Source organism: Charadrius vociferus, unplaced genomic scaffold (assembly GCF_000708025.1).
Source record: "Charadrius vociferus isolate BGI_N301 unplaced genomic scaffold, ASM70802v2 scaffold7, whole genome shotgun sequence".
Classification (NCBI taxonomy): Eukaryota; Metazoa; Chordata; class Aves; order Charadriiformes; family Charadriidae; genus Charadrius; species Charadrius vociferus.
The window spans coordinates 3,103,820-3,124,447 of NW_009649308.1; the positions used below are offsets into that span (position 1 = coordinate 3,103,820).

Genomic DNA, 20,628 nt, shown 5'->3' on the forward strand with positions numbered 1-20,628 from the left:
CTGGTCTTGGACCTAGCTTGCAAGTTGCAATTGCCTGATTTAAATGCTTCTGTTATGCTTCTGGTTTTAATCAATGCAAAGTCACAACTCCTGACTTCTGCTTTCCATTCTTCTCTGTGTTCTGTGTAGCAAGGGTGAGGAAACCATTCCTTGCTGAAATCTGTGCAGACTTTTCAGACACCTTACAGTTAGCTAATAATGTAGAAAAAAGGTTACATTCGTGTGATACACCTTGAATGAAGTTGAGTTTACACCCAGTTCTTCTGCATTAGATTTCCCCACCCTTGCTTTAACCAGTGTCCCTAGTCAGTAACACTGTGGTATCCAGGCTGACTTTACCTAAGAGTGTAAGTTAATGAGCTCAGGGGAGGGGTCAGAGATAGTGTCATATTGCCTAATTAATCTAATAGGCTTATGTTATAAAGGATGGAAGGGTGATTTGGTGAGGTAACCTGGATGTAGTTGGGTCTATACGAGTGCTACTTTGTGCCTTAGCCTTTTGTTTGTTCGAGGGATTGTTTTTGCAGGGGTGGATGTGAGCCCTTATATTGTTGGAAGGTGTTTGTTTGAACTATGAAGAGTTAATAACAGTCCTTTTTTTCTAGGAGGAAGAATCTCACAATACACCAACAGCCAACACTCTTCTTGACACCAGCCATCTAGAAACAGACATCTGGTCTGCAATGCCAACGCTTTCCAATGGGAATTCTGAGCCCAGAAGACCCAAAATAACGTTTGATGATGTGTAAGTATTATTGGATCTCTGTGCTAGCTGCATGTTATGTAGTTGGGATTTTCATGGAAGCAGAGCTCACAGTGAAAGAGAGTATCTTTGATTATAACAGTAGTGTTGGGCACCTGTGTGGATAGTGCTGCACAAAGGCACACAGTTTTAATCTTTACAAATGAACCGTTGTCACTGATTAATGAAGACTATGTTGATAAATGTTTTCAGATCATGAATGTTGGTTCACAGTAATTCTTCATTTTTTTATTTTAGCTCCTCTAATGGAAACTTCTCATACTTAATTAGTTTAAAATATTTTTACTTTCCTCCATTCAGCACACATTAATGGGTCCTTTGGGTGGCCAGTTTCTACAGCTAGTTATTTTACATTCTGGTCACCCATCATATCTTTGCATACAGCAGCTTCAGATTAAGATTCAGGTTAAGATTTAAAGAGATAAGTGGGTGTCTATGCCAAAATTGTTCTTGGAAGCAGTCAGCAATTTTCTCAAACAATGTTTGTCCAACTGTATGAAAACAAAGACTTGTAATAATTGATTTTGTCTCTTTAGGCTTCACAATGCGGATTATTACATGCAAGAGGCTAAGAAGCTGAAGCATAAAGCAGATGCATTGGTAAGTTATCACAGGGGGTTTTTATCTCTTTTCACTATGGAGCTGGGTGTTACAAAACCGTACATTCTGAATGTCATCTAAAGCCTCAGAAACCAGGAGGAACCCTGCTATTGACTACAGTATGCTTCAGATTGTACTCCACAAACACACTGTCCAGAACAAGTCAAACCCTGAGCACCATTCCTAGCCTTTAACAATTCATTCCCCAAAAAAGAAGCTCCTTACAATAGCTGGTATCTCTTCCGAGGAGGAGCAACAGTCATGCTGTTTATGAAGGATGTTTCATGAAAGATGATGTGTATTCGCTTTGAGTCTAAAACAAAAATGTTGAAATATTCCATAACAGAAAGTTAAGAAAGGCAAATCACCCTCCACACCATTACCATGTGGTAAAGCTGCTTGGTATTTCCAATCCAATTGTTTAAAATTTGCAACGATTGATTTTGAAATAGTACATGCATTTTTATTGCACACTTTTAGGCTGGTAAATAAAGACCCAACACTCTTCTTCCCAAAAAATCTTGCAATGAGGTAGTTCAATGCTGGGAAAGCTTTTTTTCTCATTTTACCTCAGATGAAATGCCAGTAAGATTGACTTAATTTTGCAAAGTATTTTGATTTTGATAAAACTACTTAATCTGACAGATTATACTCTGTCATAGTCTGTTCAATCTAAGATATTGCTGGCACTGAAGTGCTTTAATAGCTATTTGCTTTGTAGGTAGGGACTTTGCTCCTGTACGCTACATAGAGTGCAGAACAGCAGCTCATTTAGGCAGGCTTAGTGGAATTTAACTCCTCTATTTATTTAAACTAAGATGTCTAAAATGGAGTGTGGCCATCCACTTTGCCCCTCAAAATCACAGCTGAAAAAGAACTAGATGATCATTCACCTCTTGCTTTAATATTTGTGGGGGTTTTGCATGCATGTTATATCATTCCACATCAGAGATTTTGTGCTTGGAAATGTGTTTGTCCAAAAACACACCCCAAAACAATCACATGCTATGTTTTTAAAAAACAAAAGAAACAAAGAAAAAAGAAAGGGGCTCTTCCTCTGCTGTCGGTGAGCTGAAGGAGAGTTGATGTGTCAAGCTGCTGCTTCAGCTCTCCGGGCTCCCTTTTGACTCGGGGCACGGTGTTACCAAGCGTGTTTTCTGTGGGAGGTGGGTTCGGGTTTTTGGCAGCCTGCCGTGACTGTCAGTAAGTTAGCAGTTCTCCCTCCCAACCTGCCCATCCACCTGAGGTGCACTGATTCCTGCAGCCCGACTCAGCAGAGCATGTTCAGCCAGAGCCCTGACATCTGCAGCGGGAGAGGCTGGCAGAAGCAGACTGACAACACCTCCCACAGCTGATTGACCTTTAAAGAAAATACACAGGGCTCTGGCACAGGGCTGCCTGCTCCACGCTAGCAAATATTTACAGGCTCAGGCTCCTGATGATCTCAACATGCTATGTCAATCCACTTCCCTCCACAGCCTGATTCACTCAGAAAGTGTTGACCTGTCTTCCGTCCTCTTACCTTTGACTATGCCTTGCGGAATCAGGGGTGTTTCTCAAGCAGAACTAAGAGGAGCAGGCACAGCACATCGTGCTGCTGCCTGCAGGCAGGCCTTGCCTGTCACATGCAGTTTGACACCCCGAGTGCTCCTATGGGAATGTGAGGCCATCCCCTACGATACAACTTGTTGTCAGACATAAATGCCCACGAACAAAGTATCTGCTTTTTCTTTCCGCTATTTAGGTCTCAACTTTTCTTTTTTTTTTTTTTCCCCGCCCAATACAGCTGCACACAAATTATCTCCATGTAACACATTTGCTGTGCAATCCCGTAGTGTTAGTTGTCCTATGGAAACAATTGCTTCTGGTTACTTGGTGCTGACATGACAAAGCACACACAGCACTGAAAGATGTGTTGCAGGGGCTGGAAAGATAATGCATGTGACCTCAAAATGTGTCAGCAAATGTTAATGAGATTTGTGGCAATGCTGTTCCTGAGCTTGTACGGAAAAGAGATTTCTGGTGAAGGGCAGGGCACTTTGCATCTTATGGGGAGTGACCCCGTGAAAACCTATCCTTGTCTGGGACGGCAGTAAGGAATCAACTAATTTGGATGGGCTGCTGCAGTGGCAACTGACTGTACCATATGGAAGAGATCTTGGAGACCTCGCTGTGTTCTCGGCTGAGCTGTGATGAGCTCTACTCCACTGGAGTCAGCGTGGAGCAAAGAGCAGGATCCCATTTCTGGCTCAAACCCTGTGTCTGTACTAAACCCTCTTGCAGCCAGATTCTCTTTTTTTTTATACTACAAAAAGTCATCTTTGGAAGACTTGAAGCAAGGAATTAGAAGAATACACTGAGAAGTGGCCCCTAGAATAGAGAGAAAACATTTAGAAATATTTCCCCTTTTGTGATCATTCAAGTAATATATATCAGTTATACATAATCAATGCACAAGAGCAGAACTCAAAATTGAAGGCATGCAGAGGCAACTAGTTCTAAAGATTGCTTAGAAGTAGCCACAAAGGCAAATACACAGTTACCTTGGACCAATACTAAATGTTCTGCTTAGTATGTTGCTAGGATAGGCTTCCATTTCGTGAAGGAAAACATATGCAGATGCACCAAAAATATTTTGATAGAGACATACAAAGAAATTTTTAAATTATTTAAAGTATATTGGATCTCTTATATCAAATGCCACGTTAGTAGAATTCTTACATCCAGCTATCAAAAATTGAAAATGTTAAATACTATTATAAAATACTTACTATAAAAGTGTCATATATAATATTCATTACACATAAAAAAAGAAATCAGTATGTCTAAGTCAGTTTAATCACAACCATTATGAGGGCTAAAACCTTTTGCAATAAAATCCTAGTAAAATAAAATATTTAGCAGTGCTATATTTTCTCCTTTTTTTTTTCCTGCTTTTTCAGTCATCACATAAATGATGAGATTTTTTTTCTGGTCAGTAGTTAACACAGAATGGGACGTCTGACAAATGGCATAGAGTTGTTACTTAACCTTTGCATAGTGACATCCAAACTTAGTTCGCGTATCGAGGAGCAATATGGATTTGTTCAAACATGCTTAGTGTTCCTCATTGCCTGTGTAAATCCATGCATGTCACCGGACATACATTGGCTTTCCTCTGTGGAGCATCTGGCCATATACGAACTGAAAAGATTTGATAAAAACATAGACCCAGCCTTAAATACTGCATGAATTAATTCTTAACTGCCAGCATCACTTTGCTTTCATCCTAGTGCTAGTGTTGCTTTGTATTATGATCTGTCTACCTAGAAATTAAAGCTGAAGGATTTTCTTGATGGTGTCATTCCCATTTCAGCTGGAGAAGTTCGGCAAAGCAGTGAATTATGCTGATGCTGCCCTCTCCTTCATCGAGTGTGGGAACGCTATGGAGCGAGATCCATTAGAAGCTAAATCTCCTTACACCATGTACTCAGAGACTGTGGAACTCATCAGGTTAATGTCCTTTCTGTGATCATTTTCATAATCTCATTTCAGTCATAATTAGAACCTGCTATGTTTTAAAAAATACCATTTCAACGTATTAATGATTTGTCCAAGGCATCTTCATCTCAGAAGTCATCATAATTAGTTCTTGCCATTTTATTAATGTCATGGAAAATTTATAATTGATGGACACTGCTTTTATAAATTATCCCCTTTAGAGGTTATAATGTGAGTGTTATAATTTGCAATATTCATAAAATTAAAATTGAAATGTAGTGGGTGGAAGTAAAGTATAGTAATTTCACTGTTTGGCAATGACACTTGTCTTTTAAAAGGTGTAGTTTTATAATTCAAAACATTAAAGTGAGTCTATCAGGATTTCTATTACAAACCCTGGTTTTAGAGGTTTATAACTTGGCTGTTAAAAAAAAAAAAAAAGGCAGAAACTTGGCACATAAGATCACGCAGCCAGAGAGGAAGCTTTCTGCATGTATTGTATTAAAAAAGTATATTTTTAATGTTAACGGAATGTGAACCAGCTGAATTAGTTTTAATAGTCTTGTAGACTTGTAGGCTAGAACATGGATGAGAGAGTCTTTACTTACTAATAAATGCCTGAATTATTATTTTAAAATCTGCTGCTGTTCCCTGTAGCTTTTTCATAGTGTTGCTCCATAGAAATAATGGTCTCCTGAGTAACTAAGGGCTTGTTTGCTTTACTTGCGCAAATTATCAAAGTGAAATCAAGCAGGATTAAATTTACCTGTAAATAGAACAACTGGATTTTTCCTCTTCGCTGTGATGCACCTTTGCTTTCCCTGGTGTATGCTGGGAATATCACCATTAATGTCAGTGTAATTACTGGCAGTATACACAAGAGAAAGAAAGGGAGGCAAATCAGGCCCTAAATGTTTGGGGTTTAATATGACAAAGGTGGGGTTTTTTAACATGCAGGATTTTAACATGCCAGATTAGCTATTAAGGACTGCCAAAAATAATGCATGTTGTACATTTTGAATAAGTAGGTATTTACATAATAAAATGTATCAAATCTTAAGAAGCTCTTACTCTCAGGTAAATAATATGCCTGTTAAATATTTGAAGACATATTTTTACATTATGCACTTCATAAGGAGAAAAAGGAAATCTAAAGGGGTCACTCAACAAAAAAATGATGTTCACTCAACAGTTAACGACCCAAGTTAAACCCTCAAGAGCAGGGGACTTAAGAAGAGGAGCCAACTGCCGCTCCACTGTGCTGAAACTCTTCCTGCACTCTGACAGCGCACAGATCAGTACTTTGTGTCCTGAACTACTCAACTACAGCTGTATGGCAGGATAAATTGCATTTAAAGAAATATTATTTTAAAAAGTGAGCGCTTCTTCATAGGAGCCTGCATTTATTTTTATTTTTAAGAAAAACACACGGCACAGTTGCAAATGTTGTTCCTCAGTCCGGTAGTCTGTCCGTTCAGAAGCAGATGGACCAAAGATCTTCATTCATTCAAGAGCCACAACACGTGCACCACTTCACTCAGAGGGTGGCAGCTCTAGGAGTAGCTCACAAAGGGCTGATACCTGCAGCTCCCCTCCACCAAAGGTAGAGCTTAATGTACCAACTCTTGTATGCAGCATCTTGTAGGCGGCCAGAGAGAGACTGATTTGCCCATTTAATCGCTGTCAGTGGGCAGATATGGAAAAATGGTGATTTCCCAGGTGAGCAGCAGGTTGGTACAGATTCAGTGAACTCCGTGGACAAATACACAATTCTTGTGGGCTCCGCTGGGTGCTGAATGTACAAACCAAGTATGGGACTGTGCACACACACTTTCTCAATATGGCTTCTAATGTTAATGTAGATTTTTACTGTGAGATAAGAAATAGAGGGAGATTTTTCTCACTTTTACTCCTCTGTTCATCAGAGGCACCATTTTCCCCTTTAGCATTAGCTGTGCCTGCCCTGAGTATTTGCCTCAGACACCTATTCGTGAAAGCAAGTGGAGCATCAAAGAGACTGGGGATATCCAATCTGACTGTCAAAGGTGTTTTAAGTTAACAGTAATGCTAAAATCCCTAACTTAACACTGAATATCCCAGAGAGACTTATGTCTTGGTGTTTGATCACATTCATTCAGTATGACTGGAACAGCAATAGCGAAGAGCAGGTGAGATAGGACACGGAGGAACCACATCAGGTGGTGTGCTACAGCTGCACGCTGGGGGCTGATGATGCGGGTGGTGGGAGGAAGGCAGAGCGAGAGCCGTACAGCCTCCCTGCACTCCATTACCTCCTTGTAAATGAGAACTCATCAAGACTGCCTGGATACCTTAAAACTTTCTTACGCAACGCTGAACTCTATTACTTATTCTAACACAAGTACCTGTGAAATTGCATTAGGGCTCAGAACAATGATTTTATGCGATGAATTGATTTTCAAGAGACTAAATGCATGGAATGGAGTGTGCTCAGTTAAAGGAAAAAAAAAAAGAGAGGAGGTAGGAATAGTCAGTCTTTGATCATCCAAATGTTGGACAGCAGCAATTAAATAGAGAGGGAAGACCAAGTACACAAGGCTCATAAATTAATGGACCCAAGAATTAAAAAAGCTGTGAACGTGACCTTTCCTTTATTTAAAACCGTTTTCTATATACAATACATTAAAATCTTTGAAGAAGCATTTATGAGAAGGATTTTGAAGGTATTATTCAAGCCCAAAGTATTATATGAAAAACCTTACTATGTATTACTCTACTCTTCAGTACATATAGGGCCAAGATCTTATGCTTCTGCCCAATGCTCATCACAAATGTTTGCAGGACTCAGCCTAGATGGCTGGATATAATCCCATTAATATGCCCAAGAACAGTTTAACTCGTTGGCCCAGAAAATGGATTGGTGATTTACTTTAGCCCTCTAGATTTAAGTGGTGCTTTCTGTTGTATTTTACATTGATCTCATCTTTATAGAACAATTTGACCATTAACTATTGCAGTTGGAGAAGAATATTTATGTGTGGCAGTTATTTTTCAGAGTGTCACTAGTTTTCCTGGAAACATCTTAACTGTCAATATCTTCTCTCCTCACCTTTCTGACAAGGTATGCAATGAGACTCAAGAATTTCACAGGCTCTTCTGCCACAGAAGGGGACAAGAAATTAGCAGTTTTATGGTAAGTCCCATTGTGACAATGAGAGAAGCAGCTAAAATCTTAAGGAGGACTTTAAAAGTACTGAATTACTTAAGCAGCTTACAGAAGATCATTATTCTTGTTTTCCATTAAACTATTAAAGGATAACTAATGGATTTCTTCAGCAGCTGACTAAACATTTATTCTTCTAATTTATACTCTTATCAAGATGGGATTTTAATGCTTTTGACCACTTTTTTTTCTTTCTCCATTTGCTTGTTTCAAAATCTAACCTTAGAACAGAAACTGCAAAATATAGGTCAGCTTTTTTTTTTTTTTTTACAGTTTATAGGTTTCATTAAGCAGTGGAATTAACATAATCCTTTCCTAATTACCGCAGCTACCGATGCTTATCACTTCTCTACTTGAGAATGTTTAAACTAAAGAAGGACCATGCTATGAAGTACTCCAGATCTCTGATGGAATATTTTAAGGTAATCTTTATTCTGTTTAATTTATTGATATGAAATGAAATTCATACCAGCACTGAGAGCTCTCACAAGTACAACTGTGTGACTTCAAAGTCCCACATGTAACCTCTCCCCTGGGAAATGGAGGCAGGATGGCTGCCAGGGAGTGGGGACAGAAGTGATTTGGGGGATTTTTGGATTAGTCGCCTGATTCAAAGGACCATATTCGGTAATTCTGCTAAAATAACATTATTCTCAACACCATGTAATGTTTATGCAAGTTTCTGTAAAGGAAACTGTTTCTTTCAAGATTTCAATGTGCAAGTGATTATGAACTGACCCCCAATGAACCATAATAAAGCAATTATTTTGGCTTTAGTTAGTTCAACTTAGATTTTAAATTCAGCGAGATTTGCTGAAGCTTATTGAAGACTCAGAGATTTCTCCTTTTATTGCTGTGGAACTTCCAATTGCCTTTACCTTGAATCGAGTGCAGATCAGCTGATTGTCATGACTCGGTGATGTTTTCCTTTACCTTGTCAAATGCTGTTTACCTGGTGTAAGAATGATGAGTCCGCACCGTTCCTAAATTAAGAGCAAAACAGAATCTTTCTTCAGCTCTGCCAAGGTTTTGATATTTATATCTTGCTGGTTAATGCTGTTTGAAGCGTATATTAATTCTTGTACTTTATTACTACATATTATTCTATAATTATGTAATTATACTGGTTTGTCAGCCCATCAGTCTTTTTTTGTTGTTTTTTTTCAGCCTCTGTGAATTTGTTCCAGGCTTTGACATATTAGTATTGCAAACCAGTAAAGCTTTTAACACTGCAGTTTTAATATTGTCATGTAAATGGTGATAAAATGGTCATTCTGCTGTAAAACTCCAGTACTATCATGCTGGCAGCCACCACTTAGTCCTGACTTCCCTGGTGTCCTCTGTGTGTGTGTACCTCTGTAACTTCAGTAATGTTACTCCCGATCTTCTGCTTAAATTGAGGCTTTCTTGAAATCGTTAGGAGTGCCTCTGTTCTACTCATGGAGTTTTCAGTCAGGGATTTGCACGACAAATTAAATTTGAACCAGACACATGTATAGCCTCAGCATTTTCTTGAAATGTATTCCGTCCACTTCAGATTTTATCCAGGATGAATGTAAATTGCCTCTTAAAAAAAGCTTATTAGACAAATCACTTGATAAACTTTTTCTGCAGAAAGCAGTGATTTCTTAGAGAAAAAGATGGGAGCAGGGGGATTCTCTGTTCCTTTAAAGCCACTTTCCTTTCTCTAGCTGTGCAAATAAGTACAATGAAGAAAATATTAGTGCGCCCAGCATAAGACCATTTTACTGCATCCGCACAGAGAAAATGTCTTTTAATGTAAATGAAAATAAGGGGGAAAAAAAATGGAAAATGTAACAAAATAGATGAATCGGGAATGCTGGGTTTAGGCATCTGGTTGAAGCTGAGTGTTTCAGCTAATGTTACTGTGTGTATGCTATGGGCGCTGTGACTCATTTGCTAGAAGTAGTGTTTGAGTGTACACAGATTATACGTTCAGGATCTCTTTGTGGTAAAGGCATAGGAGGAGAAAAGCAAAGAATGGGAGCTACTAACTACGCATTAGTTTTGTATTGCTGCACAATGTCCTCTGTGTTCGCTGTAATACAAATGAAATGGATTAACTATTTGAATAGAGTTGTTATTCAAAATTTTGCACAATTTTAACTGTGAAAAGCAGCCCACTGTTTACAGCAGAGCTGGAGAGGAATTTTTTGGCGGAATTGTTTTCACATTTTTCCTCACAAATGCCACTTTGTCCAAATTGAAACCATTTGTGGACAGAACTGGTTCTGATTAACTTCCAATTAAAAGTTTCAAATTGATATTTTTGACATTTCAAAACAGAAAATAAGCATTTAATCATAAAAGAAGTTTTGAAATTTAGAGACAACTTGGAGGAAAATATAGCTAAAATGATAAATTTTTAAAATTGAAATCAAACTTTTTTAGATTAGCAAAAGAGGCATCCTTTCATGCATTTCACCTAAATGTTTTAAGAAGATTTTTATGTTTTTGAAAATATGTTGTCAATGGTCATTGGCAAAAAGATTTCAAATATTTTCATTGTCAAATAACTACCTCAATTGAGATCTAGTCTTGATCTTGACAGATCTAGTATTTGTCTCCTGATACTGTCAGGAACAATCCTCAGACAGCAGAAACTTAACATCAAAGCTGCTTGTTCATCCCTGAAGACTTTCCAGGGGACCTTAGGATCTCCCTCTTCTTACATATGAGTGGGTGGCAAAAATATACACTACATATGCTCTCTACTGCAAAACACTCCATTTCATGCTCACGTCTTCGATGAAACACAGTGGCATGCTGTATAGGAACATGCAGGCAAGGCCAGTATCACGGTTTGGGCAGTGGTTTCTGCTTTGGTCGATACTGTTTGGCAAGTTTAGCTGTTTTTTAGAAGTCAAGGGTAGGATTTTGCTCCCAGAGTCAGCTGCGTGACCTTGGGCCATGCCCTGGGCTGCTCTGTGCTCCACTGAATCTCACATCCAAAATAGCGATTGCAGTAACCAGACGAATCGTGTAACAATGACAGTAATGCTTTGCAGAGAACTTGTAAAATTTGATTGAATTGTCACTGGGCATGCTGACTTCTTTGCAAGGGAGCTCAGAGTGATTGTTTTCAGACAGCACACGGATAGCTTCAGCCCTGATACTACCACTTTTTATGGGAACTAAGTAAGATACCACCTAGTCTGAGCAAGACTGGAAAAATCTGGGCTTTATTATTGCTGGGCAGTCTTTTTGTACAGCGTTGTACAAGGTGCTACACAGACATGTAAGGCAGAATGAGTGAGCAGGTAAGGAAAGTCAGTTCATGCAAATAAAATACATAAAAACAAAGGCATTCAAGCAGATCCTTACTAGAAGTTTCATTTCTGCTACTGTCTGAATCCCAAGCCACCTCCCTTTGCAACTCGGGAGGGATTAATTTCATTAGGGCATCAACCCAAATTCATTTTGTTTCTTGTTAAAAGATTCCAGGTCCCCCTAAAGATAAGTCATTTGTGCTCTGGAGAACTTACTTTGTAGAATAAGTTTCAGTGGTAGTTAAACCAATTCTTTGTGAACTACATCTGCTTTTACTGGAACTTTACTGTATTTTCTCTTTCATCAAGTGACTTTCAAGCTGCTGGTTGGAACCTACCAGTGATCCACCAGCTGTTTAATTATGGGACTGGTGTACAGAGGTGTTCTGCTACATGCACTGTAGCTCTTGCAACAAAAACAGGGAGTGTTGAGCCATGTGTCATCAGTATTCATGTACTTGTGTCACTTCTATTTATATTTTGGTTTTGTACTTACAGAACTCTTCAAAAGCCTCACAGGCCCCCTCACCTTGGGGCGGCAATGGAAAGTGAGTATTTTCTGCTGAGTACTTCTGTGTGGGAACAAATGGTTCCAAGAGGGGGGGAAATGTTTTGGTGCCTCTAAAGGCAAAGGACAGGCCATGACTTAGTGGTTTGGGAACTACAGGTATGTTTTCAAGCAGGTAGAAAATGTTTTTCTCTGCTACAGAATTGATCTTACAACCATGGGCTTGTGGGGTTGAGGGGCTCCCACTGGGCTAAATCAGGTACCCATGTGAGCCATCCAGCGTGGGTGGGAAGGAAGAGCTGAAACACACCTTCATCTTTGTGCAAAGCCTCCTTTACGTCTAAAATCAGCCATGATGGGTCTGTGCTGAATTCTTGACAGTTTGCTTCTCAAGCCAAGTGAAGGCCATAAAAATATCTGTTAATTAGCTAGCGAGTACCATGTCATTTCAGGAAGCCAAAGTAAAGTTAACCTTCATTGCAATGATTTTTCAATGATTCGTTCAGTAATGAAAGACCAATGAATATTTCATTGATATATGGTAAGTGCTGTTTAATAAAACTGAAGGTGTAATAGTGGTGAAAATGTGAAGGCACTTAGTCAACCAATTATCAGTGGCTTTGTACTCAGTTAAAACACCCTCACCTCAGATATGAAGTCAGGGTAATGCAAGTTATGATCCGCTGTTCAATGAAGGTGCGTTACTGCTGCAAACTTGCCTTTATCTTGCCATGTCTATTGCCACCTGTTACACATTTCTCCTGCTCCTTTCTCCTGGCCACGCATACAGGTACAGGTAAAACAATGGAGAAAGGCTTTATCTTTCTTTCCTTCTTTATTGGAGTAGGCTGAATACTAGGTGGAAATTATTATTGTCAATGGTCTCTTTCTAGTGGTTCATAAGAAGAAACGACTATTAGACACTCCAAAGAAACAAAGTAATAAAGCTGTAGAAGGGGTTGAAGTTCAGCACACAAAGAGCTGAAGTTTTCAAACAGACTTTGTTCTGAATCAGTGCAAAACCAAAAATTTCAACACTTTGCTTAAAGGAAAATATTGTCTTAGATAATTCAATATTTAAGTATAGATTATGACACAAACTAAAGTCATGAAATAGAAAATCACTTTAAATAAAAAATGAAAAGACATTTTAACATTGGAAAAGCAACTACTAAATCAAATTATTTGATATGTGCCGATTTTTCAAGGCATTTAGGTCAGTGAAACCTTGTGTTGCAATAAAAATACAGCAAGGTTTACATGAAGTTTTAGTGCTGAAATAGACGACTGAAGCATTACACCTCTCTTGTTCCTTAAGAAGTGGCTTATACCTAAAAATTTCATGAGGTGGAAGTTATTCTTTTATTCCTGTCCTATAATAGACCCCTATGAAGTGTGTGCTCTGCAGGTGATGACATCTCCCTTGCTATTTAAAGGAGTTGATTAGGTGCCCCGGATTTAGAATCAGTGGGTTTTCACTGGAGGAGAAAATTCTTGTCTGGCCACAACACAGGCAGCAGAAACCCAGCATTCGGGTCAGCATCACTTCTAACATAACACCCAGCTGATCGGTTTCTTCCCACTAACTTTGGAGATAAGTAAGTAAAGCTCTGAAAGTGCACAGCTCTTTTATTCAGAGAAGGAAGCACTTGACATGTAAGAATAAGTGAATATGACAAGGCCGTGTTGTAATGGGGTTATTATCACACCTGTGACCCAACACACAAAGACCACAGTCCACACTCAAGTCTTCTGTCCCCTATGTCTGGAGTCTCAGAAGAAAAGCTCTCCAGCTGGCTCAGAGTTGCCGTGTATCTCAGGTGTCCCCAAGGATTGTCAGGGACCTGGTGCTGCCACTGCCAGCATGTGCTCTGCCTTCCCCAGGGCTGCTCACTCTACAGTTTACTCTTATTCCCCTGCAAATTTGTACCAGCTGGGAAGAGAAGTTGCACACCACAGAGGAGAGACCAAGCATGGCACCACTGGAGGTGGATCAACAGCCTGGTTCAGAATGGGGAGACAGCAGGGTATTCTTAAATCTTTTTTTGAACAAAACAAAACTTACCTATTGCCATAAAGTGTAGTCTGCTCAGGATCTCAAACCTTCAAAAATCTCAGCTTGCCTTACTGGAATTTTTGGCCACTGTTATTTGAAAGGGTTGTGAACCTCTACAAAGTTGGCCTGAGTTCCAGGCTGGCAATGAAACAAATTTTCCCTGGTTTCATTACAGAAATGTTTCCCACCTCTAGCGACAGAAAGCACAAAATAGAGAGATTTAATAGACTCACCACAGTAATAATGGCTGTGCACAACAGGGTAAATCCAATGAACAATGTGCTTTATTTGGCAGAAGTGCGTCAGCTTGTTGTAAGTGGCTCTAACAAAATACTCCTGGTCTCCTCAGATACTTACGATTTTTAACTGCTCCCAGACCTAATCTAGTATAGTTCAGCTCTTCTGTGCATTAAAGACGCTGTGGCGTGTCAAGTAACCAGGATGTTTTGAGACTTGACAATAAAACGTTTGTGCCATAGGATATGCTTAAACTATAACACCTAAGCTGTGTAAAAAGCTGCTAGCTGCTGAATTAACGTGGTCTCTAGCTCTGGAAAAAGAATGTATCGCAGGAGCCTGTTGTTGAGCGCAGGTAATGGCAAGGCACTGCTGGAAAATCTGCAGCAAAAGCTGTTGCCAGAATTGCCTTTCAGCCCAAGGCTGTGCCATGGTGGCAGTCTGTTCTGCAGCACCTGCAAGGTATCAGCACAGTGGGTCTGTGCCCACGCTCTGTGTTCAGGACCGTTGATGGTGGCTTGTACAGCCAAGAGAAGGAGCCTTTCTGTCCTGGGGTTTGGGTCAGGCCCATCATGAGTCTGAGTGAGCTTGATGCTGTTGCGCAGCGTGAGGCATCAGTGGCCGCCTGTCAAGAGAGGGGTTGCAACATCCCCATCCGAAGAGTTTTGGTGTCTTTGCTTCACGCAGAGAGCGCCGGGAGCATCTTGGCCCTGCATTTCAAGTGTGTTCCGCAGCAAATCGAATGCATTTGTTTAGGTAAGTGGTTCCAAATGGAGGCAAGAGAAGAGATTTTTGGAACCCTTAATCTTGTTCACTGAAACAAATTTTCAAAGAGAATAGCTGTGTGTGAGCGTTAGGTGCTTGCACAGCTCTAAACATGAGCTTGCTGTGCTGACCTCCGCGCTGCCTGCAGCCAGCAGGTGATGCCTAATTGCTGGTGTTAGAATTAAAGGAAAATCTATATTGGAACATTAGTGCTGCACCAAGTAGGTAACTTAAAACACTGCTCTGTACAAAACTGCGTGGATGAACTGTAGGCAATTAGAAACAAATCTCCATGCCAGTCTTAAAGAATCCTATAGAGATATTCATAATCCTACAGTACCCTCAGCTCCTAATACCGCTCTGCAGGGTGCTTTTAAGACTTGCACTTTACTTATTGTGGTGACTGTATTTGGAGCAAACTGTCATTGTGGTTTCCACAAAATGCTTTGATAATAAGCCAATATTGCACATTGAGTGTTTTCTAACTGCCGTTTCAGCTTCTGGCAGCAGGTAGAAAAATCATTACAGCTATGAGATACTTCTTTCTCTGAAAGACTGCTCTATTTTTATGATAGATTTTTTTATTTTTTTAAGTAACGGGTTCATTTGTAGAGAGAATTAAATCCCTTTTTATTTTCAGTCACTCCCAGTTTATAAGCTCTCCTTTCTCATAAAACCAGGAGATACTACTGCACATTCTCCCCTGACCGGGGTGCAGAGTTAATTTTTCCAGTGCATCTAGGATGGCAATGATGTGGTGTGTGTAAGGGAACTCACTCTTCCTTTACCTCTCACAGGAGCACAGAAACACCATCGCCCATGTCCCTGAGCCCGTCCCCTGTCAGCTCTGCTGGAAGCAGCGCGGGCACCACCGGCTCCTCCTTGGCGGGGACCATCACCATCCCTCAGCGCATCCACCACATGGCTGCCAGCCACGTCAACATCACCAACAACGTGCTGCGGAGCTACGAGCACTGGGACATGGCTGACAAGCTGACTAAGGAGAACAAAGGTGCCCCACTCGGTTTCTTCCTTGTCCCCTTTGGCTCATCAGCTTTAGCTTTCTTTCTGTTCTCGTAGGCGTTGTTGGGAATTGGACCCAGAACCATCGCATCTAGGAGCACAACTGTGACAGCTTGAGCAAGCAGACCAAATCTGCTTGCTGGTCACTGTAGCCAATGCCTATCTTCTCTTGTCAAGCACAGAGGGGGGATGTGTAACACACGCTGAACATGGGGTTATCAGAGCAGCTGGCAAATAATTTAGCGAACATGAGCCCCAAGTGATGAGAGCTTTTGAATCTGCAAATTCGTTCACAGTTTCAGCTTCTCATAGAGCACTGAGGTTATTTTCATACTGCTCTGTCAACCGGTTTAAGACTATTAAAATGCTAGCTAGGATAATAAGCAAACATTAGATTTTATGTTTATGCAGGGAGTCCGATTAGGAGATGTCCACTGAAAGCCATGACCTTGACTTTCCTATGGTTGGATTGCAAATCTGCTTGTTTATTCCTAACAACAAAATGTAAGTCTTTACTACAGTTGTTTAAAGGAGTTTTGGCAAGCAGTTTGTGACTGGGTTATATCGAGTCTAGCAGAGTCGCTGAGATGTAACTAAAAGACAAATTTGGCCCATTGTTGGCCAGCCATGAACTTCCCTGTGATAATGTAATTATTCAGATTCCAGCTTCGGGCTTACACAAATCATTGACAAAGCTTTCTTTGACACTAGAGATGCAGAGCCTAACTGGGAAATAGTTCTCATCGTGAATTGGCTCATTCTCTTAAATTATACTGAGATTTCAGATGGCTGACTTTTCCTGACAAATGTGCTCGCTGTATGCAGTTTGATCTTACTCCCCTTAATGTCAGTGGCAAATTTCCACTGATTTAGAGAAACTAAGCTTGAGATTTATAGAGTTTTATGTCTGAATGGTAGGTCGTAATGATCTATCCCTGGATGAGGAACAATAATAGAAGTTCTGTCCAGTCCTCCCCACTGCTTCTTGTCTTTGTTCGCATTGGTTAATTTAGTAGCAGTGCAGTCATTTTGGATTTTTTCCATAGCTGCATCCATTTTCACAAAATGTGAAAGTGATTCCCTGTCAAATGTACTGCAGAATGTTACAGTGGGAATGCAGAAGGATGGTCTGATAGGAGAAAGAGATGGTGATAATCTTGTAATTAGCCCTGTGTGTTGTGGAGTTGTTAAATGTTCTACTTGGTATTGAATCAAAATAGCTCAGGCATTCAGCCAGCAGACAGAAAATGTACCCAGCCACTGCTGTTATCAGTCCTAGAGCTGGATGAGAAAAAAACTGCTGACTCTCTTTCTGCCTTTCCCCCCCTGCGCACTTCTTTGTTCTCGTTTTGATTTACGATCAAATAAACCCAATTCTGCAAAGCCATATAGGAATAATCTTTATTCAGATGAGCAGTCCCTTTGACTTTAGTGGGACTGGATACATGAATAAGGGATTCTCACATGAGCAAGACATCTAGGGTTGTGCCCTGTTCTTTCATATCTTGTTTCACAAACTGCAGCCATGTTACAGGCAATGGAAAGTTTGTGTTACTTCAAATTTCATTTAAGTATTATAAGCTATTGGAGAGAGATCAGAGTTTCATACGTGCTATAGCACACTAGACTTTACATTTTGTCTGGAAAGATACCTCATTTCTAATTAAACACTCGATTTAAAGTTGCATGCTTAAACACAACTAAACTGCAATTTGAAAAATTCATGGTGTAACAAAAAAGTATATAAGAACTGCTGTGGTACTCTGCAGGTCTTCATTATGTCACATGATGGATTCCATTTACAGAAGCATATATTTAAGACACTTTGACGAGAGAAATGTTAGAGTGTTTCATGAAACCTAGCTGCGATTATTGTAGTAGATGTCATCTGCACCTCTCAAATAATTCAAAACACCTATATCTTGCTGGCTGGGACAGAACTCATCCCTTTCCCCACAGCTGTCTCTAATCCACCTTTGCCCCCTCGACTGGCCATTGCAGTGCCCAAGCTCTGGTACACTGGCGTGCGGACTGCGAGTTCAGAAATGCCCCATGACAGCAAGCAGGATAGGTGCAAAGCCCAGGCTCTGCCTTGAGTCCCAGGTAAAGGACAGGTGTCTTGGCCTCTAACTCAGGGGTTCGGACAGTCGGTTCGTCATAAAAAATGAGATTTACACCCCCTCCTAGAAATAAGAATGGTCTCAAAAACCAAACAAACACACACAAACGCACAAAGAAACCCACACGAGTGGGTTAAAGATAAACACGAGTTTTCTTTTTTTAAAAAAACAGATCCAGTCATTATTTTCTTTTTTTGTGTGTGTGGTCAGCTCTCATTGTTTCTGTTGCCTTCTGAATCACAGGGTGTGTCTGCCCAAGAGCATGTCCCTGATGAGCTAATAGAAATGGGTATAAAAATGTGGCCCTATCATTGTAGTGTCTAATAGCCTTTACCTCTGAGTCCTACTGCTGTCATAGATGTTTCTTAGGTCATGCCCATGCAGACACAAGAGATTTCTTCCACGCATTGGAGCTGTGCAGCCTCCCCTTGCCCACGGCTGTCAGCTTAGGTTTTGTGCTCCTCTGAGTATGCCTGCACGCTCCCAGTTTGGACTTGACTCGTGTCCAGCTGGCTCAGAGCAGAAGACAGAAGCCTTTCTTGTCAGCCTGACAAAAGATGTGCCATTAAAATAAAAAGGCATAGCAAGAGGGAGAAGAGCAGAACTGTGACCCGCCAAGCTGATCTGGTTTGAAAAAGGAAAGCGGGAACAGGCTGCCGTGTACCTTTGGTTGAATTTCCCTTGGTCGGTAGAGTTCAGAGTGTGTGGGAGCATAGATGGAGTTTGTCACAAACTGCGTATGTAGCAGGCCAGGCTAAACTGCAGACTTCCCAAAGGCAGCCCATGGGCTGGTTTGTGTTGGATCACCTAGAGAGTTGTTCACCATTTATAACATCAAACTCTCAGCTGATTTTACAAAATCAGATAATTTTTTTAAGCTTCCAAAGAGAGCAGCACTTTCAACTCTACAGTCGAAAACTATCAGCTCTGTAGTGACAAAGGCCTATTCTTTCACGTATAAATTTAATAAGTGGCTTCAGTGCTTGTAGCTTTTTCAAGAAAAGTTAAACTGAAATCAGGCTTTAAGGTGAATTCTCAGCGTTTAAAGCAATTATTATTTATCTGAGCCTAGAATGAGATCTCTAGAATGCAAGCAAGACAGTGCATTATTTCGCTTCCAAATGTATTGATTTTACACTGGAAGAGGGGAATAAAAGACAGAGGAAGGAAGATTAAAAGTAACTGCTGGCTGCAGCATCTTAACGCAACTGGTGATAGCCCTAAGCTTTCATTATGCTTGCCTCCAGCCAAATCACTTTGTGCTGTGATACTGCTGGAGCTCCCAAGATGACCAGGGTCAGGCTGTCAATACTTGGATAGAAGACCTCAAAGCAGCACTTACTTGCTGAAGAAAGTACTGATAATGATTTTGTACCCATCATCTGCTCTCCCGAACTGCAGCCAACAGAGTGTTAGCTGGCTGAGTGCAGCGCACCGGATTTTAGATAGGGTGAGAATGTAAGGGCTCAGCCACCAGTTACTGTGATTGTCGGTTGTTATCTGAGCTCTGAGGGGCTCTAACTGAGAGCGGGCTCCCACTCACCTAAATATAGTGTAAGTGTTGTGTATGTGGGAACGCCTGTGCCCCAGTGAGCAAAAAGACAAGCTGTGGGAGAATAGAGGACACAATCCAGTTCTCCATTGAAAGCGATTAGGAAAGGTCTGTTAGCCCTAACAGGATTAGGCTTTCACCCAGAGAGCATCTAACACATGCCACAAAGTAAACTGGTGTGTTGCTTCCTAACTGTGGCTCTCTGTTTAGTGACTTCCTGTTAACCCTTTCCAACACCGGATCCCAGTGGCCTTACCCATCTTTTCTTTCCCCTCATCTCCTAGATGCTATTTTCCTGCTGTGTTCCCTCTCTCCTCTTCCTTCTTCCCTCCCGCCCCACACACATCCTCCAGGTCTGCAGCTGGAGCAGGATGAGCAGAGGGCCACAGCTGCTGCAATGGCAGTAACAGAAATTGGAGGGTGGGGAAAAGAGCAAGAAGGTCATCTGCAAGATCCAGACTAGCTCTTCGTGCCCAGGAGAGGGTACAACATAGAAAAAGAAACGCCACAGTTCCTTGCCAGGTGTTTAAACCATGCAGTCAGCAAACCTAGGCTCAAAAAAATGAAAGTGTAGACCATCAGAGCTAAAGGAAGATTATTGGCAACCATTCGTACCATGTTGTGGTTGACTTCCAGCATGAATAATCTAATTTGGACTGTTTAAATATATTGTTGCCTTTGTTTAAATTCTTTGCTACTGCTCATGCGCTTATGTGCACAACGTCTTGAGAACTCACTAATTGCACTGCTACTACTGAGTGGGAAATCATGGTAATACATGTATTTTTGTACCATTGCCTGAAACAATGACTTCTGTTTCTTGTGTATTGCAGAATTCTTTGTAGACCTGGACTCAGTGATGGGACCCTTAACACAACACAGCAGTATGACCAATCTGGTTCGTTACGTTCGCCAAGGACTCCACTGGCTCCGCATTGAGGCTCATTTGTTGTAGTGACTGCTGCCCCGTTCATTACATCCCCATTCTTCTACCTCTACCAGCGCAGAGACGATCACTGGTGGAACTCCACT

General features: G+C 40.8%; 1 protein-coding gene across 1 annotated transcript in view; it reads left to right on the top strand.

Annotated features, from left to right (window-relative positions):
• AFF2 (AF4/FMR2 family, member 2) overlaps positions 1 to 11,887 on the top strand; it is a 243,237-nt gene extending 231,350 nt beyond the window's left edge. The window contains exons 14-19 of the mRNA XM_009889318.1: positions 606 to 745; positions 1,300 to 1,363; positions 4,719 to 4,855; positions 7,944 to 8,015; positions 8,374 to 8,467; positions 11,834 to 11,887. Of these exons, the coding sequence (XP_009887620.1) occupies positions 606 to 745; positions 1,300 to 1,363; positions 4,719 to 4,855; positions 7,944 to 8,015; positions 8,374 to 8,467; positions 11,834 to 11,887 (561 nt within the window). The remainder of the gene's footprint in view (positions 1 to 605; positions 746 to 1,299; positions 1,364 to 4,718; positions 4,856 to 7,943; positions 8,016 to 8,373; positions 8,468 to 11,833) is intronic.
• The last annotated feature ends 8,741 nt before the right edge of the window (positions 11,888 to 20,628 follow it).